General features: G+C 34.6%; 1 protein-coding gene across 1 annotated transcript in view; it reads left to right on the plus strand.

Moving 5' to 3' along the window:
• The window catches only part of Kcnh5 (potassium voltage-gated channel subfamily H member 5), a 284680-nt gene that overhangs the window by 217074 nt on the left and 42339 nt on the right, over positions 1–25267 (plus strand). Inside the window, exon 10 of the mRNA XM_076848335.2 lies at positions 13510–13706. Coding sequence (XP_076704450.1) covers positions 13510–13706 — 197 coding nt within the window. The remainder of the gene's footprint in view (positions 1–13509; positions 13707–25267) is intronic.

Raw genomic sequence — 25267 nt, forward strand, 5'->3', positions numbered from 1 at the left:
TGCAGTTCATGTCTTTTGCCAACTTGAAGCTCTTTCAGTTCTTACACCTCCACCTTTTTTTGACCTTCCCACATTTTCTGAAACACAAAGAATTCCAAATTAAGTTCATGATGCATACATAATATTTTATATTCTTTAATGCCTTCTTACTTTTTAGTTCCTACTCTATAATTACTTAATGCGAACAGATTTATTGGTATGGTTAAAATAGCCAGGTTACTTCTAACTGTCTTGACAAGTATATTGTACCTTTCAGAGCCTATAAAAATAGCATTTCCCCACTAACAATAGACCCTACTCCTAAGACATTTGTTTTGTTGTATTCACATTTCATCTTTTCTCTCTTCATTGATTATTAGAATCACAGGATTAAAGTTCTTAAACTAAGATACTCTCTACCTTAAGGATCCTATTTGTAACTTCAGATTCCTAAAACAACTATGCTTGTGTATGAAGTGTTTTGGTAGAGGGGTCAAACATTTTTATATATTTGAGGGAATGAGGAATAAGAGAGGAAAGGAAAGACAAATTAAATAAACTTAGAAATATTAGAAAGATGGCTTTAACACTTGGATCAAGATTCAATTTAAATTAGCACTTGTAATTTAAAATCCATCTCTTATAAACATATGTATATTATCTGAGAAAACTTATAAATTATGGTTCACAAAATTCAAAGTCTGCTTATTTTTATTCCAAAAAGAAAAAACAACCTGAAATGTGAATGAATAATATTTTGCTATTTAGAGAATCTGTGAAAATGTGACTTTTATGCTGTGGTTAAGATTTTTTCCTGTATGCTTGCTATTAGACATCAAATGATTCATACTTTAAATCCTTAGAAAGGCTTTTCCCAAATTCTGAAAAATTGTTTTTCTGTGTATGTCCACATTTTTGTGTTTTTAAACACTGAACTGTGAAATGTTTAGGATTTTTCTACATATTATATAGATAAACTGTTCATTCAGACATTTTTATTGAGTAAAGCAATTTTTTTTTCTCTTCAAATACAAGCTTCTTGTATTTTAAATATTCTGAGAAACATTTATAACATTATTTATTTGGGATTCAAAGTGTGTACTTTCAGAGTTCCTCAGCCTTTAGATTATTTTTGATGAAATACAAATCTTTACAATTCTGGTAGTTTAGGCTCAACTTCAAACCCTTTCCCAGTACTCTTCAAAACTAAGTCTTTGTCCTTGGTATCTCTTAATCCTATCTTGGATATGTCTTCCCATGACAATTGCCTTTATATGTCAACCTCCCTACTGGCATTCCTACCATGGCTTTCAGTACCTTAAGATCAAAATGTATCTCCTGACTGGCCCGTGAGACCGGCTAGGCCCTGGCCTCTGCCGTTCTTCCCAGTATATTTTGTGCCGTTCCCTGTACCTATCCTGTTCTTACCACACTGGATTGTAGGAAGCAGCCTGAATCCTATCAAACTCTTACTGCTTTTGCAAGTGCCACTTCTATTTAGAACACTTTTCCTAGTCTGTTTCGTTGTCTGTCCCTTGCTTCATCATTTACTCTCTCCTTTCTCATCCCAGTCTGGGGGAGGTACCTCCAGTGTGGATGTCTTACCGGGCTATTCGTGCATCCTGTTTTTATCTGTTACCTGTGTGCCCTCCCCTTGTGCAGTGAGCATTTGAAATGTTTTGCTCATTATTTTCTCACTGTCCTCTGTGATAGGATCCCTTAAACAGATTCTCAGTAAAGGTTTGCTCAGGGCACCAAATGACTACTTTACTCTGTCATTGAACTCTTTTTCTATTCCCCCCCCCCCCAATTCTGAGTACCTATCAATCAAAAATACCATGTTGCTCTGGGCATAGTGGCACCAGTGGTGACTGTAATCCCAGTGATTTGGGAGGTTGAGGCAAGAGAACAGCAAAGTTCAAAGCCAGCCTCACCAACTTAGTGAGGCCCTAAGCAACTTAGGGAGAACTGTCTAAAATAATAATAATAATAATAATAATAATAATAATAATAATAATAATAATAAGGCTGGGGATGTTGCTAGGTGATTAAACCCCTGGGTTCAATACCTAGTACCATCACAGAGTGAAAAACAAAAAAAACCCAAAACACCTATGTTGTGTTCTGTTGACACAATTTCCATTTACTCTGTATTTTATGTTGAAACACTGATTACTTTCTGTTTCTCTTTTGTCTAGATGCTTATAGTAAATATGTGTTTTCTGAAAACTTCTAGCTTTAGCTTAGGTCTTTTATGGGGTGGGGAAACATTTTCTTGCTGTTACTTGGGCACTTTGAATACAGAAAACAGGAAGGGTCAAGGTATTCTATGTATCTCAGGCCTCTTTAAACACTGTAATGTTTCTTCTTTCTTGTTCTCTATCAGGGATCCCTATTACTGAGAAATAATCTAATTGATACCCTTGTCATTAACCATGGGTAGGAAAACTAAATGACACCTATTGAATAGGATTTAGCTGTAATTCCTAAAAGTGGCATTTGCTTTTTCCAGAAACTAGAAATGGATTGTTCTAAAAAATTCTAATTAATCTTTTTAGAAAATAAACATTTTAAAATTAAAAGGCTTAAAGAAAAAAAATCATATTTGTAGTTAGTAAATGAGCCTCAACAATACCTAAGTAAAATATCAAGTCTAATGACGAATTTTGACTTTAATATTTCTTTTTTTTTAAAGAGAGAGAGACAGAATTTTAATATTTATTTATTTTTTAGTTTTTTGGTGGACACAACATCTTTTTTTTGTACATGGTGCTTAGGATCGAACCCGGGCCGCACGCATGCCAGGCGAGCGCGCTACCACTTGAGCCACATCCCCAGCCCAACTTTAATATTTCTTACCAAAACTTTTAAAGTGCTTTTGAAATATATACTCAGGACCATTGGAAGTCTGATTTAAAATATCAATAGTTATTTATTATAATATTCTTTATTTTATAATCATCATTACATCAAATCATTTTATTAACCTAATGAGCTAAGCACTAAGCATAGTGGTTTTCTTACAGTTGAAACTGAGACGTAATATCAAGTGACTCACCCTAGATCACACCAAGTAAGGTAGGCATGGGTTTTGAGTCCATATCTCTGATTCTACATCCATGCTTTGAGCATCAAATCATAAAAATTATGCTTTGATAACAGAAATTTTTGGATAGTATTTTGAAATTGTACAATTGTTTGGCTTAGTCTGAAACAAAAACCCGAGAGCCTATATTACCTTTATCAATTTGTTTCCTTTTATTTAAAAAGATTTCTCTAATAACACTGCTAAGAACTGTACCATAACAGTATGTATTACAAAAATCCTTCACCAAATGTTATTGGAGAAACTGGTCTAAATATAAGCTGGCTAAGTCAGGTACTAAGTATCTAAAAATGTGGGCTTTCTCCAAGTGACTTGTTGACCACTAAAGAGATATTTAGGGCTCAAGAGAATGTGAATCTCATGAGCCCTAGAACATAAGATGGAGATATTAAGTTCTGCTTCCATCTTTCATTGGAGTCATAGAAGGGTTGACAGCCCAATTAAGTGAGTATGAAAGCAGACATTAATCTTTTAAGAATGGTATAAGGTAACAAGCATGGCCACAAATTGTTTGCAGGTAGAGTCCCTCTACACAGGCCTCGGGACTTGAGTCAGTCCTTTTTGCTGGCATCTTTGTTCTTTCCTTAAGAGTCAATATTATCTCCATGGGCAGGGCTTGGGTATAATTTGGTGACTTTGGACATATGCAAAACTCATGATATCATCACTGCCATTAAGGTAATAGACATATCCAAAACCTTCCAGAGTTTTCTTGTGTGCTTTTAATTTTTTTTTGTGTGTATGTGGTAAGAATACTTAACATGACATCTGCTTTCTTAATAAATTATAAAGTTCACAGTACCAAATTGTCAACTATAGGCTCTATGCCATATAGCGGATATCTATGATTTATTCATCTAGCATAACTGAAACTTTATGCCTAATGAACAGCAAGTTTCCATTTCTTCTATTTCTGTTTCCTGGCAAGCAATATTGTATTCTCTGCATATATGAGCTGAACAATGGTAGAAACTTCATATGAGTGATATCATATGGTATTTGTCCTTCTGTGACTAACTTGCATTTCTGTAACTTACTTAAGTTACTTTTGTAACTTCACTCTATATACTGCTTTCCAGGTTCATCGGTGTCATTGCAAATGGTGAAATTTCCTTCTTTTTAGACTCATTAATATTCCATTATGTCTATATACCACATTTTCTTTATCCATTCATCTATTGATGGACACAAGTTGCATTTATATCTTCATATTTTGAATATTTCTATAATGAACATGAAGGTGTAGATATCTCTTTGAGATTCTGATTTTAATTCTTTTGGATGTATACCCAGCAGTGGGATTACTCACTCAGTAGGTTAGAGTGAGTGTTAGGACTAGGATGTCAGAAGCATTAATTCAATGTTGTGAACAGGATAATCATTGTGTGTTTCATGTGATAGATACAAAAATTAAAGACTTGATTATAATATGAACATTATTATAGGCTTCAATTTCAAGTTATTTCTTATCAAAAGAAAACAATAGTTTCAAGATGTAACTGATTTTCAATTTAGTCTTTTGCTTGGATTTCTTTTTTTTTATAATATCCTACTAACATTCATAATATAGTGCCCAACTTGTGATTCTCAGTCTGTTTAGTATCATTTCTTCCATCTTCTTAAAGGTAACTACCACTACCTCTTAATACTTCTTTTTATTTCTACTTAATAAAAGAAGGAGAGTTTTTCTCATTCTTTGTATAAATAAGAATATATGAGCTAAATCAGTTATTTTCTTTCTAGTAAAAATGAACTATTATTTTGTTCAAAATGCCTTTAGTTTTTAATTCATTATAACTGTTTTCAACAGAATGATTTTGGATTTATATCACTAAAAGACTGAAAGACATAATTTTTAAATGTTTTAAAAGCTTTTATTCTAACACACATATATAATTTCTTAATGATTACTCTTTTGTTCTTTCTTTTCCCCCTTAAAAATATTACTTTATGATACCTGTAGTTTGAAAATAGTCTATTTAAAATAATATTAAATAATATTGCTTAAAAACATCTTGTTAGGTTGAGAATGACTTTTTGTGCATATGTTTTTATATTTCATCTTTTATAAGAGCCACCTGAAATGTTTACTTATTGCAAATGACTAACAAAGTGAACATAGTCACGTCCAATATTTTCTTTGTAATTTTCTATTTTATCTACCTGTTATTGAATGTAAGGTATTGAAGTCCCCTAGTATTGTGATATTGCTGTCCACGTCTTCATTAATATTCATGAATATTTATATATTTAAGTGCTCCATTGTTGGGTGCACATGTATTTATAATTGCTGTTTTCTTGACAAATTGAGCGATTTATTATTAAATAATGAACTTCTTTGTCTCTTATAGCAGTTTTGACTTGAAGTCTGTTTTATCTGATTTAAGCATAGCTGCTTCTATTCTCCTTGGGTCAATATTTCATGGAATATCTTCTTCCATCCCCTTACTTTCAGCCAGTGAGTGTCCTTAAAATCTAAAATGGATTGGTGGTAAACATTATATAGTTAAAGTTTATTCTTTTTTTAATCCCATTCAGCCACTCTATGTCTTTTGATTGCATTGTTTAATCAATTTACATTCAGTGTTATTATTTTGCTATTTGTTTTCTGGTTATTTTGTAGCTTATTGCTTCCTCTGTTGTTCTCTACCTTTATGATTTAGTGATCTTCTGAAGTGCTAAGTTTTGATTCCTTCTCTTTCCCATTGTGTATCTGCTCTATATTTTTGCTGTGTGGTTACCGTGAGGCTTATATGAAATATTTTATAATAGATTATTTTAATCTGATAACAAATTCAGTTGCATAAAAATTCTCTAGATATTATCCCTCCACATACAAAATTTATATTTTTATTGTTAAAATTTACATCTTCTATATTATATATTCATTAATAACTTATTATAAAGTTGTTTTCATCTATTTCAAAGTTTAATCTTCATACTAGAGATTTGAAAAATTTACACACCACCACTACAGTGATGAACTATTCTGAATTTGATTATGTATTCATCTCCACTCCTGAGTTCATTCTTTCAAATGTTTTCACGACTGTATTTTTCATCCTTTCCTTTCTGGTAGAAGAACTCCGTAAGCTTTTCCTATAAGGCAGATCTAGTAGTGACAACATCATAATGGATAGAAAACAACTGAAAGCTTTTCCACTAACATAATATAAGGCAGTGAAGCACATTCTCAGACTACTTCTTTTAAATATAGTATTGAAAGTACTAGCAAGAGCAGTCAGAAAGAAAGGGCAGGAAAGAAGGACATCCAAATTAGGAAGAAGTAAAATTACTCCCATGATCCTAAATGTAGGAAACCCCGAAGATTATACAACAAAACAGGTAAAACTAATAAATGAATTCAGTAAGGTTTCCAGATACAAAGTCAACATACAAAAATCAGTAGCATTTCTATATATAAGTAATGACCTACCTGAAAAAGTAACTATGAAAACATCCTATTTAAGATATTATAAAATGTAAAATCCATAGGAATAAACTTAACCAAGGAGGTGAAAGATTTATGTAATGAAAACTTTGATGAAGGAGATAGAAGACAAATATGTAAAGATATATGTGTTAAAGAATTGGAAGAATTAATACTGTTAAAATGTATATAGTCCACAAAGCAATATACAGATTTAATTTAATCCCTATCAAAGTCTCAATGGCATTTTCACAAGAATAGAAAAAAAATCCTATAATTTGTGTGGCACCACAAAAAATCTTAAATAGCCAAAACAATAGTGAGAAAAAAATATCAAAGTTGGTGGCATCACGCTTCCTGTTTAAAATTGTATTGTAAAGTTACGATAATCAAACAGCATGGTACTGGCATTAAAAATAGAAGATGGTGGAATGAATTGGACATCATTACCGTAAGTATATGTATGAAGACATGAATGGTGTGATTCTACTGTGTGTACAACCAGATATTAAAAAATTGTGCTCTATATGTGTAATATGAATTGTAATGCATTTTTGCTGTCATATATAACAAATTAAAATTTAAAAATTACAAATTAAAAAAACCTGAGATAATAACAACAGAAACAAACAAACAAACAAACAAAACAAACAAAGAAAGAAAAACCCCAGAAACAGACAGATGGAGTAAAGAATCCAGAAATAAATTCAAATCTACATAGTCAACTAATGTTTGAGAAGAACATTTAGAGGAACCAATGGGGAAAGGATGGTTTCTTAAATAAATGGTCCCAGAAAACTAGATTTCCAAATGTAAAAGAATGAAATTGGACCTTATCTTACACTACACATTAAAGTCAAAATGAATTAAAAAATCTAAATGTAAGACCTGAAATCATTAAATTCCCAGAAGAGAGCATAGGACAAAATGGTCTTGGCATTGGTCTTGACTATTATTATTTGGATATCATACCAAAAGCTCAGACTATAAAAGCAATATAAATAAATGTGACCGTATCACACTAAAAGTTTTCTATACATCTAAGGAAGCAATCAACAAAATGAAAAGGCAAATATGTTTGCAAACCACATATCTGATAAAAATTTCCTATGTAAAATTTATGAAGTCTTACATCTCAATAATAAAACAAAGAAACAAAAATAACAAATAACACTATTTAAAAATTGGCAAAGGACATGAGCAGACACTTTACTCCAAAGAAGACAGAATGGCCAATGGGCACATGAGATGATTTTCAGCATCATTACTTAACAGGGAAATGGAAGACAAAATTATTGTAAAATATTAGGATAGTTTTTATGAAAAATTCAATACATAATAAATAGTGAGGGTGTGGGGAAGAGCAAATCCCAGTACACTTAGGTGAAAATGTGGATTTGTGCAGCCACTTTGGAAAACAACATTGGTATTCCTAAAGGTGTATCAGCACCTTACAAAGACATCTACTCCCATGTCCATGTTCATTGCAGCATTATTTACAACAGCCAAGATATGGAAACAACCTAAGTGTCTGCTAATAGATGAATAGATAAAGAAAATGTGGGAATATATATAGCATGCATGTATAAGTATCATTATATAGGTGACATGGAATATAGAATATTATTCCCTGGAGGACATTTTCTAAGTTGAATAAACTAGACACATAAAGAAAAATATTGCCTGATTTCATTTTTATGTGGAATGTAAACAAACAAATAAAGGCCAAATATATAGAGATATAAAATGATGGTTACCAGAGTGGAAGGAAATGGGAGATGTAGGTCAGCAAATAGAAAATAGCACATATATACAATGAAGAAGTCTAAACAATCTAATGTACAGTATGAAAATTATAATTGATAAAATTGGATTGTATTAGAGATATTTGTTAAATAAGTAGACTTTAACTGCTCTTGGCATGCACACACACAGACACATACACAGTAATTATGTGAGATGATAGTTATGTTAATTGCTTCACTATAGTAACCATTTTACTATCAGTATGTACCTCATAGCATCATTTTATAAATCTCAAATAGATACAGTACATTGATTAAGTCCACAGTGCAGAAGAATCATCAAATATAGCTATTGTTATACCCACATAAACACAGGAATCCTCTAAGTAGAGTTCAAGTGATATTTTTGTTAGGGACCTGTTGGGTACGTTAGTTAGCTATTCTCACTGATGAATAAATAAATTTTAAATATTTATTTTTATTCATGTCATTAGCTCACAAAATAACATGTCTCACATTAGAAAAAAAACAAATGCTGGCGTAAAATCAACACTATAGGGGATCATAATCCCCAAACATACCATAATCTGCATTATTCCTTAAATTATGCTATAACTCTGTCCCTGGTATGTCTTTAAATTTCCATTTTCCTACTATATGAATCTTTAACATTAACTTCTATTTTACAGTCCCATTTCCTGTGGCTTAGCAGTGAAATACTTCATAAGACTTGATGCAAAGAAGCGAGAAAATATAAATAGACCAAACAACAACTTTCATGTTGAGTGTGAGATTTTATACTATTTTAGGCCTTTGAGGGAGGTTAGTTCGCTCAAGCTCTAAAATGTTTATTGCTGAGACTACTTGCACCCAGCAGGAGCTGACCTAAAAAGCAACATCAAATATTCTATAGTCATGAAAATGAAAGGAGTTCCTAGTTCTGAAAGTATGCAAAATCTTTGCAGTGAAAAAAAAGGGTGCTTCTCTATTCAAAATTCCATCATGCATAATCCCACATTTTTACAATGGTAATATGCCTTGAAGGACATTAGCCCCCTTTGCTGCACCATTAAACTAATTAATTGACTTACAAGACAACTATCTCCCCAGCAGTGTTATAAAAGTTCTTGTGAATTGAGAACCTATTAGGTGACTCAGAAAGTTGAATAGAAGAAACCTATTTTGAAATGACTGATCAGATTAATATCTAATTTATATATTACATACCCTAATGGAAAGTTTATGCCAGAAAAAAATTAATATTGCTTATTTTGAAAAGTTAAATCAGATGTTAGGATTAGAAGTATTCACATCTGTTAATTTCATTATGCTTCTATAAAGTTTTTAGAAGAGAAGCTGGGGATAAAGTTTATCATGAGCTAATGTTCTAGTTTATTATTGTTTTTTCCATAGCATGGATTTATTTCCTCATGATACCAAAAGATAGATAATTTAAATTTCAAAATTTTGTTAGAGATGGGGTAAGAATTTTAATTTTATCAGTTAGGTAAAATACATAAGGATATATTGATTGCCTGTACAATTAAAAAGGTCTATATTGGTAAGGGGAAGTTACATTTATACATTGAGTTTCTTTAACCTGTTAACGATTCACTTTTAAAAACCAATGAATATTTGTTTGCTATTCTGCTTATCTATGCAAATATTTTATAAATTCAGTGTTACTAAAATGTGTAAAGAAAAATATTTGCTATTTTAAAATAAAGTTTATGCAGATTCATTATAGAAAAATTTGGAAAACATTAGGAGTACAAAGAAGGAAATCAATAAACATATCACTTGAAGTCAGTTGCTATTATTATTTAAATATATTTTCTTTTAGTCATATTTCTTTTGGTTTTTCTTTCAATTTATTGTCAATTGACAAATTAGTACTAACATACTATATATAACAACATAATTCTAACAAAATATACTTTGTATCTATCAAAATTCTTAAGAAAAAAAGAAAAGGTGTATTTCCTAATTGACAATTCTTTTAGTCTTAGTAATTTAGTTTCATTATAGCTTTAACCATAGTCATATAATCCTTTGTATCATTTTTTATTTGACATTATAACAGAAGCATGCTATTTTAAAACATGTTTTAATTTTGTATTGATACTTTTTTTTTTTATTGGTTGTTCAAAACCCTACAAAGCTCTTGACATATCATATTTCATTTACATATTTTTTTTTTGCAATTTTCATTGTTTGGGGACCTATAGTTTCTTTTTCTTTTTTTCCAACCTAGGGTATGATTACTAACATTACCATGAATTACCATGAATGTTACATATATTGGTTCTACTTTTTTTTTTAAATAGAGAGTGAGAGAGAGGAAAAGAGAGAGAGGATTTTAATATTTATTTTTTAGTATTTGGCAGATAAAACATCTTTGTTTGTATGTGGTGCTGAGGATCAAACCCGGGCCGCACGCATGCCAGGCAAGCGCGCCACTGCTTGAGCCACATCCCCAGCCCATGGTTCTACTTTTTTGATTGATTTCCAGAAATGAAATTACTGAGTCAAAGGCTTTGATTATAATTAAAGTGTTCCATACGTGAGAATCAAATAGCTGAAAAATAATGAGCAATTATACATGGACCAGAGATTGTATTAGAATTGGTGATTTGAGAAAGGGTAATAGAAATGGATTATAAAGAAATGTTTCTTTTTCCACCCCTTTTAGGAAAAAGAAAAAGGTTAAAAAAAAGCATAGTTTAGAAAGAGTAACAATGATATTAGATGGAAAAGACAAGTAAATCAAATCAATATTTTCAAAACTTGTTTTTTTGGGTAGCATTAGGTACTATGATAATATAATAGTTATTAATCTTTGCAAATTAATATATGCAAATTGTAAGACAGACCTACCCATTGTCCCATAATGCACAGAGACTTTACCATTGTAATGAATTTGCTCCCGTGCTCTGTGTGTGTGTATGTATGTGTTTTGGGGGAAGGTACATAAAATGAGATTACACTGTATGTATTGTGTGATACTATTTTATATAAAGTGAGCCTTCTCCCCAACACTTCTTAAAATTGATGCTATTTGGTGGCTGATATTTCATATTTTCTTTATTTTTTGACCTTTATCTTACTTCATTTTATTGAACTATACTAAATGTCACTTCACTGAACATATTTGTAAGTAAATTTGGCATTTCTGATTATGCAATTAGAATAAATACCTATAATTGGAATTTCTATTTCAAAGAGAATGCCATGTACAGATTTCTGAAATTCATCCTTGTTAGAGGATGTGGGGTCTGTCTTTTAAATTTCTATAGTAAAATCTCCCTTAGATTACCTTGATGCTGTATAGTTCTAGAGAACTAGAATTGAATACTAGATCTCTAATGCTCCTTGGACAAATGTGTGGGTATTAATTAATTGTGTCCTTCATCAGGGTCACTAACTATAAGGAATCTTTGGAGGGTCCAGAAAGAAATGAATTGCTCAAAATTAAATAAACACCTATTTTGGGTTATTTTATGCTCATGACATGATCACCTGGTAGTTTTAACCATCTTGATAGTACGTGTGTTTCCTCCTTCTACCCCCCCGAGTACCTCTTACTGTTGAGTCCCAAGCCCCATGGTTTTCTGCCTCCTAGCTGCCCATGTGGGACATCTTTCACTCAACCTCCCTGTCTCTCTCATTTTTCCCTCTCATTTCTCTGGGTTACACTCTCTTTCCTCTCTGTGGGTGTGATTGTTCTGAAGGATTTTATCTTTCTCCTCCCCCCATTATTTCTGATTTTAATTGGCTTGATGATAACAAATATTGGCTCATCTCCATGACTGGAGCACAGAGAGAAAACAATCTACAGAGTGTCTCTAGGAAGACTTTTTTTCCACTTGGGTTTATTCCTCCTGTCTTTTCCACTTTAAAACTTCCCCACAGAAATCAAACAAAGAATGTAATGGGCTACATACCCTTCAGGAGGCAGGAACTGTTGGGGAACTCCCTCAGCAGACAGGTATTTGGGGACCTCTGTTAGCTTGCTTTTCATTGCTGTGACCAAAATACCTGACAAGAACAAGAGGAAAAATTTATTTTGGCTCATGGTTTCAGAGGTTTAGTCGGTGATTGGCAGCCTCCATTGCTCTGGCCTGAGGTAGGGCAGAGCACCTTGGCAGAAGGGCATGACAGAGGAAGTGACTCTCCAATGCTCTCCAGTGCTGGCCAGGATCAGAGGGAGTGAAGAAGGAACAAGGGGGACAGGAGATAATCCCCAAGGGCATATCCCCAAGAGACTTACTCACTTCAAGTAGCCACACTCTATCTGACTACAGTTATCATCCAGAACAGTAGTGCTTCAAATTCTTAATCCATCAAATGGGTTAATCCACTGATAAGGTTACAGTTCTTATAATCTAATTATCTTACCTCTCAACATGCCTGCATTAACACAGGAGTTTTGGGGAGACACCTCTTATTCAAACTGTAAAAGGACATTTGACTTTTCCTCGTTCCCTTTGCTTGGACAGCTATATCCTCTTAATTTTGGAATGGTGAATGCTTTAGTTTAGGCCAACAGTAGATGATACTCTGAAATGAATAGGTGATTTGTGTGATTTTAGAAATTTAAAAGTCATCTACATTTGAATATAGTGTTGTATTCTTTATGAAAGATTTTGTGGGATAACAAATCTGTTCCTCCATGTTTATCCCAAATCAGTTTCTTAAGCTTTAGAATTGTGTATGGGGAGCTCTGAATAAGATTTGGCTAAGTAGAAGGGCATCCTTTGGGGACTAGGTCATGGTAAGTTTTATTTGGCTTGGAGCACAATACCTAGTTACTGAATAATATTAGTTTCAGATTAATAAAGGCTGTAATACAAGCCTTTACATATCACATTTTATTGTCTTCTTAACTAGAAGGAGTGGAAGAAAGGGTAACCCTTAGAGACAACCTTTGTTGCTTCTGCTCAGAATAGGAAAAATTAAGGTGGCAAAAGATAATGAAATTATTTGTTAAAATGAAATTTTTTACTTCTCTGTTAGATAACAATTATACATGCCTCTCGAGGTTCCCATCAAAAACTCAATTCAGGGTGATGTTGTTCTACTTGTTTTGTGAAAGTGTTGTATATTGTTATATATACATAGGTGGGATTGTACCCCCAGCTCTAAATTATGTTAAAAGACCATTATCACATGGGAAACTGGAATGTCAATAGCGAATTTGATAGGAACTGCTGTAGAGACTTGAATTTGTATCTTACACTGTTTTCCAGGGAAAGGTGATGTGTTTGGGGACATCTTCTGGAAGGAAACCACCCTTGCTCATGCATGTGCCAACGTCCGAGCCTTGACGTACTGTGACCTGCACATCATCAAGAGAGAAGCCTTGCTCAAAGTCCTCGACTTTTATACGGCTTTTGCAAACTCCTTCTCGAGGAACCTCACTCTTACTTGCAATCTAAGGAAGCGGGTATGTTTTTAAATCTGCTTTCCTGTATTAGTACCCACAGGGTTCACATGCTGGACTCCGTTAGAGCTGAGCAATGGAGAAGTTAATTCATTTGCAACAGTACATTCCCATCAATATAAAGTGATATCATTTCCTTTTTATATATATTTTGTTCAGTTTTTAAGGGAAACTGATGCCCTTATTATATGAGTGAATATTTGAGTCTTTATTATTTCAGATGTAAAATGAAAAACAGCCTTGAGGAGAAACAAATGAATCATAAACTAACAATGACAGTTCTTGGACTTGATAATGTAACCACAAAATCAATATCAGTGTCCTTTACATTATTATATAGACTCCTTTAAAGCTGGTAAGGTTAATCAAGCTGGTTGCCTGTTTTACATTCCCAACCCTCTTAAACCATCCTTCTCATTTAATAATCAATTCACAAAGCTTACTCTCCATTAATCCTTTCAAAGAACACTATCTCAAAAATTAATTAGCCACTCTGACATATCCAACAAGTACGTATAGGAATCCTTTATTTTGTACTGCTGCTCCAAATTTAATCTTCATTATAATTTTCTTTTTTTATTGATGAGTGTGACACAAATTTAATTTGCATAAAGAAATCTCCTAGCTATGATTTATAGGTCATCGGGCATTGACTGGGGCTCTTTTATTGCCAAAAAGGAAACACATGTTTGGATAGCTGCACTTAAGGAATTTCATCTAAAATGATTGATTATTTATGTTGAAGTATTTTGAAATAACAATCCTTTCTTTCCACTATCTCTTAAATAAAACCTTCTCTGTAGTTAACATAGAAGGAAAAAAAAAGTCAAGAGACAAATTAATGTCTATACTGTAGCAACATAGAAATGAACATCATTAAATCAACTTGATTCCTACTCAGGGTTCCAAGAGGAGACAAGACCAGCAGGAGTAGTATTTGTACTGGCTGTGTTACAATATCTGATCTATATTTGAGTGATAGTTTCAGTTTATGCTTTTGTTAATAGTGATTGATTGAGCATGCAGAACCTGAGACAAGTAAATAGCTTAGAGAACACAAAGACTAACTTCAGATTCCCTATACTCAAGAAGCTTCAAGTGTGAATATGATGTGAAGCACAAATAACTGAACATTTAGGCAGTGATGAGATGCCAGACAACAACTACATATGGACCTTTCTTGCTTGTTTATTAGGGAGTGCAGAGTCTCTTTGGACTCCCATCTACTTTTCGCAATGACAAGTTCCTGGTCTACAGGGAGCCTGTTAGGAATCTGAAACTATATCCTAAGTCTGTCCAACCTAGAATCTGCCAGATTTGAAATCTTCTCCCTTCCTGCAAGATTACCAAAACCACGATTTTTTGTCATTCCATCTTCAAGACAAATCTCATTTGTCATTGCCCTCCTGAAAACACGTTGTTTACCCTGTATCTCCTTTGATGTTTATAATAGTCCCGTAAAATAAAACAGGCAGTTTTACTTCTCTCAAATTACAAGAGGAACCTTAGGGTCAGAGGGATTAATATTAAGACCAACCAATATATTTGCAATGGTAGGTCGCAAAAAAGGACAATTAAAACAAATCACCCACAGAAAATAAAAAAATGAATGAGTCAATCATAAACCTCTACCTCCTCTTCTTCTCTCACACACAAACACACAAACTCTCTTTCTTCATTGGTCATGAGGGCAGAGTGCACATGCCAGTGTGGCTGCCTCTGAGAGAAACCAGGTAGAGACAGAAAATTTGTGCTATTTTTTAATAGGAATTGGGACTGAGCTGCCTGTCTCCTTGGGTACAGAGGTGCTAAGTGACATCAAATGGTGCCTTAATAACCTGTTCCCTAGTATAACTGTGTCACTTTTTAATAATTCCAGCCCTTCTGCTCTTGATGGATTATTTCAATAAGTGGGAAAATTGTGGGTATAGGGCGTATTATCAATGTCACTTTATTCTCAGCAAAATAAAAATAGGAGAAACTGTGAAAAAATATCTTCCAAGGACCAGTAATATTAACTATCATTTTTGAGAGCTTATTTTATATGCCCCCTAAACTTCAACATATTTTGCATACAATCATCTTATTAAATATCAGCAACCCACAAACAAGGCAATGTGGCCTCCATTTCATCTATGAAGAGGCCGAAGTTCTGAGACTGGGACACATAGTTGCCAAATAACTATGGGATGGTGTTTGGATTTGAATCTATCTCTGACTGATTCTCTGACTGTTTCTCATTCACTTTATTCCCATTGATCTATTAATAAAAATATCTTGTTTTTATTGCAAAAAGTGTTATAGTACTGAATATTTGTTTTGAATTGTATAATCAAAATTATGTCCTTGGTATGCTGCTGACCCTAACTATCATAACCGCTGATTAAAGCCATGTAAATGGGGGAGCAAACTGTGAGTCATGTTTTCAGCCACAGTGGATTCCAGATCGAGCTATTTAAGTCTTTACAGTGGCTCAGTGGAGAGAGGTTTGTATAGTGTGCAGTTTTCAGTGGCTGTTGAGAGAGGAGGGACAGTTCTTTAGCTGCCTGCACTCCATCTCCATTAAGGAAAAATGAGATGCTTGCTATGAATACGTAGCTCCCCTTAACTATTCTTAAACTCCTCTACATCAAAGTTCTGGAGATCTAAGTGGTAATTACATCCAAAATAAACTAGAGCAGAGTTTGGCAAACTTTTTGTGTCAAGAACCCTTGTAAATATTTTAGAATCTGTGGGCCAGTCTCAATCCCTCAGCTTTGCCATTGCTCTGTGAACACAGCTGTCTTAGTCACCCAGGACAAAATGCCATACATACACTGGTTGGCTTATAAAACAGAAATTTATTTTCCTCAGTTCTGGAGGCTGGCAAGTCCAGGATCAAGTTACCATCCAGTTTGGTTCCTGGTAAGGGCTCTGTCTCTGCTTTGCCGATGACTACCTTCTCACTAGGTCCTCATATGAGACAGGAGGAAGAAAACTCTCTGGCGTCTCTTAAAAAGGCACCAATCCTGTCTTAAGTGTTTTACTTTCATGACCTTATCAAAACCTATTTACCTCCATATCCCATCGCTTTGGGGGTTACAGCTTCAACATATGAATTTGGGAAGGAGGACAAAATTTGGCCCATAGCAACAGTCAAAAAGAATATGCTAATAAATGAAGATGGTTGTATTCTAGTGAAACATAGTTGACAAAACAGGTAAACTACCTTTGGGTCTTAAGTGCATAAACTGCTGAAAAGTTGGAAACTGGAAATTAGATGGGGATGACAATGGGTATACAAGGACAATTCTTTCTTCATTACAAAGTGAATCTCTGTTACTTGCAACCATCCAGAGGACAATCATGAACAGACAACACCATAAGGAGAGGAGCCAGGCAGATAGCCAGCAGGAGGGAGGCGAGGCTTATCGATGCTGTGGAGACTGTGAGTTCACACTGTAGAAGGGGCAGCTGCTGCTTGCTCTTACACTACTGGAAATACCAGCAGAGTGTTTCTTGGTCTTCAATTTTTTTTTCCCCAGAGAAGCTAGAAGTATGAATTTTTATGTGAAATCATATTAGTGTGGTAATTTGGCTAATTTGTTTTAAAAAATTCTATGCTCAAAAAAATTGAAGGAAGTCAAGCAACAAGTCTACTGGCTATTGGTCCAATAAGTTGTTGACCTAAACCTGAGATTTTTTTTTTTTTAACCTGGAGACTATAAATTTGATGAGAAAAAAATACTATATCTTTATTTAATCTAGTTTACTACTGAAATTTAGCTTTTCCCTAAGTTATGGAATTGGTAACAAATTATAGTGTTATTTAGAAGTGCCAAAATACATCATATTTTCAGATTATCTTGTATGTATTAAAGATACCTTGAAATGTTTATACTCATCATTATTTATAAATCATGTTCGTTATTAGACCTGCCTGCTAGATATATTACTGTGTTAATAAAACACATGTATATTTTAAATTAATTCAAAATATTTTGATAACTGAAGTTCAAAATAATGTGCTTCCTTTGCAATTCTGTGTATTTTATTTTGTGCTTTTAAAACAACTGGTCTGAGAAGAGGTTCATGGGCTTCACAAGACTTGAGGAGGTTAAGATCTCTCTGTGAGTGCCAGAAACTAAACTGAGTTGAGCAAAGGTTGCTATATTTTTTCAATAATAAGAACATAATTCCATAGTTTCCAGTAAGTTAAAACATATTTAGAAAAGGCATGAGAGAGAAACAAAGTGGATACACTTGCTGACTTTATTCATGTATTTATTTACTTAAACAACTCAAGATACCATTTCCTGGAATGACATAATGGTGTTTACTCAATTGAGCACCAGACCTCAGGTATGGGTCAAAGAAGGTAAACAATATACCTAGCACAAGTGATGACTAAATTTTAAAGGATTTTCAGTAGACTATTTTTTTTTTCTTTTTGGTGGTGCTAGGGATTGAACCCAGGGCCTTGTATATGGGAGAAAAGCACTCTATCAACTGAGCTATATCCTCAGCCTTTCAGTAGACTCTTAATAAGTGATATACTTCTGCTTACTCTGCCTGGTGGTTACACAGTGGCATTCACAATCTGTGTAAAAAGTGACCACGATGGTTGCCCTTATGGAGCCTTTCTTATGGAGCCATCTTGTGGGAAGTTGGATTTCATGATAAATCTCGTAACTCGCTATGCCTAAGTGATTATTTAAACATCATGACTTATGTGCAACAACTGCTTTCCCTCTAGAAGTGTGGAATTTTGATAAGTGCCAGGTGGAAAATGGGTAGGTGACCTGTTCTAATAAAATAGGCACTGAGTGCCTGATGAGTTTCTGTGGTAGATAACATTACATTTTCATATGTGTTCTCAAAACTCTTGCTGGAGGAATTGGGGAGTGAGCCCCTAAAGGCTTGTGCCTGGCTTCCTCCACACTTCTCCCATGTGCCTTTCTCCTTTGCCAGGATTGCTTTGTATCTTATGTTGCAGTCAGTAATGGCCTCAAGTATAACTCTATGTCAAATCCTCAGAGTTCTCCTAGAGAATCATCCAGACTGGAGGTACTCTTGGGGACCACCAATACACCATTTATAAAGGTTAATAAGAAAAGTATATTCTCTGAGGTCCTCCAATCTGCAGATATATTTGTGATTTTATTGGAAACTTTTTTCCATAAAAGATGCAGAAACCTACAGACATTATGTTTTATGAGTATAAGAAAATGAACCATTTAAAAATTGGTGGGTATATTTGTCCATGAGGCTGTCAAGAGAATTCCATTTCCTTGAAGCTTAAAATAAATGTTGCATTAGCACTTATGGCTACATTAAGCATGGCTGAAATTTTGAATTATTTCTGAATATTTTCTTCACTTTCAAGATAGCAAGAACATATTTTACAACAAATTGACTATTTAAATAGGATGGGTGAAGAATTTTATCTGCTATTTTCTGTACATCTTTGAATGAGACACTTTGTTAAAATGGGGCAGAAAAACATTGGCTGGCTCACTGTGTATACATCGATATACATCCATCCAGCTTCTACTACAGGATTCTGGGGTCATGGAGGGAAAAGGCCTAGTTCTTGCTCTCCAGGAACCTACCAAATAGGCATCACGAAAAGGTTACAATCAGGTATAAAGGGGGCATGAAGGAGATGAATCCAATTATTTCAGGAGGTGAGAAGGAAGAGGTCCAGGAGGGGATGATGACACTGAGGACTTCATTTCTAATATTAGCAGGGATCTCAGAGGTCACCTATTTCGATTTATTTTCATATAGATAAAAAAACATTAAGACCCAGAAAATTAAGTGTTTTGCTCATGTCCACTTAGTTAGTGGCAGAGCTGGGACTGGAATCCAAGATTTTGGAATCCCATATTGGCAGTATCACTACTGTTTCACCTAGATTAAAAGCCACTTTGTGGAAGGTTGTGAGTAAAATTCAATATGGGTTTTGTCTATTTTTAATAGGAAATAAGAAAGATATGAGTTTGCATGTGATTCATGGATTTATAGATTGATTTTAATGCTCTTCACACTGTGGTTCAGGATAATACTAACATCAGCATCAAAACAAACAAGCTCTAAGTGGTGTTTGGAGTCTGTGAACATTTCTCCCAACTGAACCAGTGGGCGTAGTGTGGCCTCCATATGCTACCTGCATTGTGAAGGATCTCATTTGAGTGAAAGCATGTACCTTTCATATCAGATTCATTCAGGAAATATTGATGCATGTGACAAATAATACCTTGCAGAGAATGTTGCATTCTGCTCTTCTATTTGCAATCATGTCAATACTTTTAAAAACTGCAGGCTGCTGCACCACTTAGTAAATGCATAGAGAAATTCTCACATCAAACAAACTTACTCTCTTCACTTTTGCTAAAAGACATTAGCACTTTCACATAAGAAGATATGGCAATATTGATAAATTTATCTTCAAATAGTATTACAAATGTGAGTACTGTAAATATTAGTTGAACAAAGAAAAAGAAAGTTGGGTGAGAGAAAGGAGGATAGGAAATAAAACCCCAAGAGTTTTCCTATAGAATCTGGAAAATCTGATACTTGATTGTCAACAGTTAACAAGTATGGGAATGACCTATTGTTAGGGCTGAGAATTAAGATGACTATGCGGTCAATTCCAAAAACTCAAAGAAAAAGAATATTCACTAAAATTTGAAAAGGAAGAAAATAAGATTAAAGAATGTTAATACAGGCTAAAGTTGTATACTAACGTGGACTCCCTTTTAAATATGGCTATGGTATATTAGCAGATATAAACCTCTTTTATGGTTCCACATTGAGTGATCATGACCAGAGAATGATCGTGCTTTTTCATTCCATGGCTCTGACGAATTTGTCACTGGTGCAGTCAAAATGACCAAGTCAAATGGCCCTAGAGAAAAAGTGTCTAATACGTTTACAATTGTCATGGAGTGGAGCCCAAAGGACATCAATCAAAAATAATGCCAAACTAACACTTGCCCTTTAGGTTGTGATCTCAAAGAAATGCTCCATTTGTATGCCTCAGAGACCCATCTTGCTCTAGCTCTACAGTTAGATTAAACTTCTTGGCACTGAACAAAGTGGTACTTCTCTGTACCACATAGTTCAAAACACAGGCTAATTGGAACCCCTAAACAATATTCATTTAACTCTTGTATTAGTTTGTTTAGGCTGCTTTTTTTTAAAAAACCCAGAGATTTGTACTTAAACAACAGAAATTTAGTTTTTCACAGTTATGGAGGCTAGAAAATTCCAAAAGTAAGGTGTCAGTATGGCTGGTGTTTGGTGAGGGCTCTGAGTCACAGAAGCTTACCTTCTTAACGGTGTGCTTTCCTGGCCTTTCTGTCAGTGTTTGTGCATGGAAACTCTCTGGTATCTCTTCTTACAAAGATACTAACCCTGCAGGATCAGGATTCCATTGTTATCACCTTATATAACCTTAATTATTTCCATGAAAGCTCCATGAGGAGTATATAACCACACTGGAAGCTAGACTGTTGATATATGAATTTTAGGGGGATACCAAAATCCAGTTAATAACAACCTTGTTTTATTTTTTTAAATAAAATATGAAGGAATAACTGAAAAATATTCTAAAACCAAAACATATAGCTGAGAGTCAAATGTGGTGGTGCATGCCTGTAAAACCAGTGACTAGGGAGGCTGAGGCAAATTCGGGAACAGTCTTAGCAATTTAGCAAGGCCCTCAGCAACTTAACAAGACTGTGTTTCAAAACAAAAAATAATAAAAAAAAAAAGGCAGGGGATGTGGCTCGGTGGTTCAGCAGCCCTGGGTTTAGTCCCAAAGTACAAACAAAACAAAACAAAATATAGTTGAAGTGGGTCTGCTTTATTGGTTGTGCAGCAGCAGCGTTCAATGTTGGTTTTTAAGATAGGCAGTGCATAATTGTCAATTCTAGTGAAACATTTCTAGACTCTTGCAAGGATTCCCATTAAAACTTAGAAAAATGTCCCCAGGGAATGATCCAATTCAGATTATAAAATGGAAAAAAAACAGATTGTAGGGATACTTGTAGAATCCCTCTCATCCTTAAAGCTGGGCCCCTGTTCCACAGTCGGTGCTATTCTTGAGTCAACTCAAGTCGGCTGGCCTCACAGAGCAGCTCAGCACCAATCCTGCCTGTAATTTTTAAGTGGTAAGAAATAGTGGTTCGGCTGCATTTTTTCATTTGCACAATCTCAGAATTGTTTTCTTCCCTGAAAGCATTCTTATCATGGTGAATCCAGCAGCCCAGAATGTCTTATTTTTTCCCTCTTCTGTGCACAATGAAGCATTTCAGCAGTGATTACCTTTGACGAATGAAAAACATACTGGAATTGGACATTAAACCTGCCTAAAGTCCTAGCTTGGTGTGTGTGGGTTTTAGATTGTGTGGATTTCAGCATTACAGACAAGGCATCTTTAGAGAAATGGTCTAGGAAAGTGACAGTGGGTGTCCCAGCTTTACTACTTTGTCTGTTCTCCTCCATTCCCATGATATATAAACTCAACAAGATACAAGATCTCTTTTATTTCACAAATCTGGTTTTTCTGATTCTTCAAAAAGTATGACTAAAACATTGTCCACACTTAGGAAAAAGGATAACGTGGCTTCCATACAACTCTGAAATAGTGCATATACCTATGCTTTACTTCTCTCCTAGCACGAATTGTGGTACTTTGGCTTCCTATTTGCATTTTTATTTTTCCAACTAAAGGACTGAATTGCTTAAAGTTGGTATTTTCTATAATTTTTTGATTGTGAGTGGCCAGAATGCAAATTCTATAAAATCGAATGAACGAAGTGGTGAATGAGTGAAATGTGAGTCTGTAGGGCTGCCCAGCAGTTTTTACCATTAGTGACTGAAATAGTCACTGCCATCTAGAGAAAAACACATGATACCCTTGACAACTCTGGCAAAGAGCCTCATGAAATAGGATTATGAAAATGACCATTACTAATTAGTGTTAAATCACGATTAGAGTTAACTTCCGACTGCTGCTTCTAATCATTTGTGCCTGCAGGTTCTGCAGTCCTGCAGCAGCTTGTCTACTGCTTACAGAACAGTGCAGCAGTTTTGACATCAGTGTGGAGTGAGTTAAGATCATCTAACGTAAGAAGCCGTGATGGCCAGAAGTCCTTCCCCATGCTAAAGGGCTTTGACGAGAGGGCATTTTCTTAGTTTCCTCTGAAGCCTCTGCATACCACACTTGAATCTTGAGCGGAGAGTAGTTATAATTCTCCTTATATCAACTGATCATCAGGATTGCAAATTCCCTTTGCTTTACTAGTCCTACTGACAGTAGCTCTGCTCACCTGTTATGGTTTGTAGAACCTTCACCTGCAAAATGATTCAGCTTGCTGCTCTGCTCTTTATACACCACAGGCATTATCTCATTGGAGCTTGAAATCAATACTGTAAGGGAAGTGAGCTCAGAGAGGAGAGGTGACACGCTCATGACCACACAGCTGATAGTTGCTCTGAGGCTCCAGCTTTGGTTTTTCACCTCCAAGCTGGCTCTTATTCCAGTGATGGGGGTAGCAAGTGGCAGACCTTCAGCAATTCTAGAAGTTTGTCATGTGCATTTAGATGAAGCAGAGACCTAATTATGGAGTCTTTTGCGCCCTTAAGCTGCTTCTATTTAGGGCTCTCTGTTGGTCTGCTTCCAGACAGAATAAAAACTTTTCCACATTTAGTTGCCAGGACAGGACAGGGGTTCACAGATCCCTCACTCTTCAATATGCCTCCCAAGAAATTATTTAAGGACTGAGTTTCCCAAGTTTCAGAGAGGGGGCTAGATTCAGTAATTTACTAACACACTCCACAACATACTCTCTGTTGTATGCCAGAATTCTTTTCAAAACTAGAATTTATTCTTACTGCAGGAAAAGATGTATTTTAGTAGAAAACATAAAGGAAATAACAAGTCTCTAATGGATTGAAAAGTTATCTAACTAATATAATATTCAAATGTAGACATTTTATAAATTATTTTTCTTAGGAATTCTTGATGTATCCAACAATTCAGTGAAAGCATTCATTTTCATTTTAGGACTGAATTTGACCTTATAATGATGCTTTTTCTAGGACATCATTTATAGACACAAGGGTGTTCATTATGAGAGTGTCTACTTCTTTTTCTTAACAATATTGATGTGGGGCCACTGAAACCATGTCACACTATCTTAATTTAGAGGAAAATATTCAAAAGGATTTGAAAAATTCAAAAGGATTTGAATTAAAAAAACAAGGATTTTATTAATGTTAAGACCAAAATGTGCATACTATTTGCTTTCCTAATGATTTTTGGTGTTGATTTGAATTTAGATCACTCAGACTTTTTCAATCTTATGTCTCTTTTTCCTTCTCTCTTCTGGATGAAAAAGTCAGTGGATATTTTCTCTATGGCAGAAAGTATAATGTAATATGTCAGTGTCTAATATTAAGTTTGAATCTTTTTCAAGTTTGAATCTTTTTCGGGACCTGTTTTTTAGGCAGAGTTCTTTAGTGAGTTCCTGCCTCCCTGATCCCAACATCTGAATTTTGCCATGCAGTTTGTCACTATGCGGATTTCTTCCCTTCACTTTTTGAGCTGAATCCAGTGATTCTGTTTTTTTTTTTTTCTGTCCTCTGAGGTACCTGAGAAAATATAGAGCTCAACAGACAGACATGTATTTGAAAATCTCCCATGCTGTTTTTTGAGCAGTAGCTTTTAAAAGTTTACAAGGGCACAGACTTTAGAAGCATTCAGTTATTCAAAGAAGAATTAATCAAGATGTTTACAGTGAATCCAGTCAGACTGTTGCAAAAAGAAGTAAAATAAATATTATAATAATACATATGAATGTCATTGGAATATGAGGACTTTAGAACATTATATATATTTTGCAAATGAGGACATAGGGCTGCTCTGCAGTTAGATTGGATTTCCTAATAGTTGACTGTTCTGACCAAACTAGCTCTGACTTCATTGACTGTCACTTTCTTTTCTTCCACCTGGGAGGTGCATTTCATAGATTTTGGCATTCCAGTCAAGTGAGCTTTTTCCAAAGGAATCAAATCAAGCGCTTCTGCTACATAGCCAGAGACACTCGCATGACCCAAGGAGACTACAGTAATTTCTCCTAGAGAAAATCATTCGTTTTCTGCCTCTTCGTTCTGAATCAGGTTACAGTCCATTCACCCAACACGTTTAGAAGCTGACATTTGATTTCACTAGGGTTTCATCTGTGTCTAAAGTTTTATCCACTAGAGAGTGATGTTATGTGTAGAAGTTTAGCAGAGGCACAGTCCTTTCGGAAGCTCACAATCTGGAATGGAGACATCAGTGTTAAAGCTGCTAATTCTGCACATAAGAAGCCAGTTTCCCCTAATAGCAGCACACACAGGAAATGTGAGGCATTGGATCCTGACCAGGAATTTGCTTCCTTCTTTTAACCAGAACATTAGCAATACTTGAGATATGATCGTGAATACGTGATATTTCAGGCACATTAAATGGCACATGTAGTTAGAAAGTTTGTTTCCCATGACAGGAAGTTATAGACCTTCTCTTGAGCAAA

This window comes from Callospermophilus lateralis, chromosome 3 (genome assembly GCF_048772815.1).
Source record: "Callospermophilus lateralis isolate mCalLat2 chromosome 3, mCalLat2.hap1, whole genome shotgun sequence".
NCBI lineage: Eukaryota > Metazoa > Chordata > Mammalia > Rodentia > Sciuridae > Callospermophilus > Callospermophilus lateralis.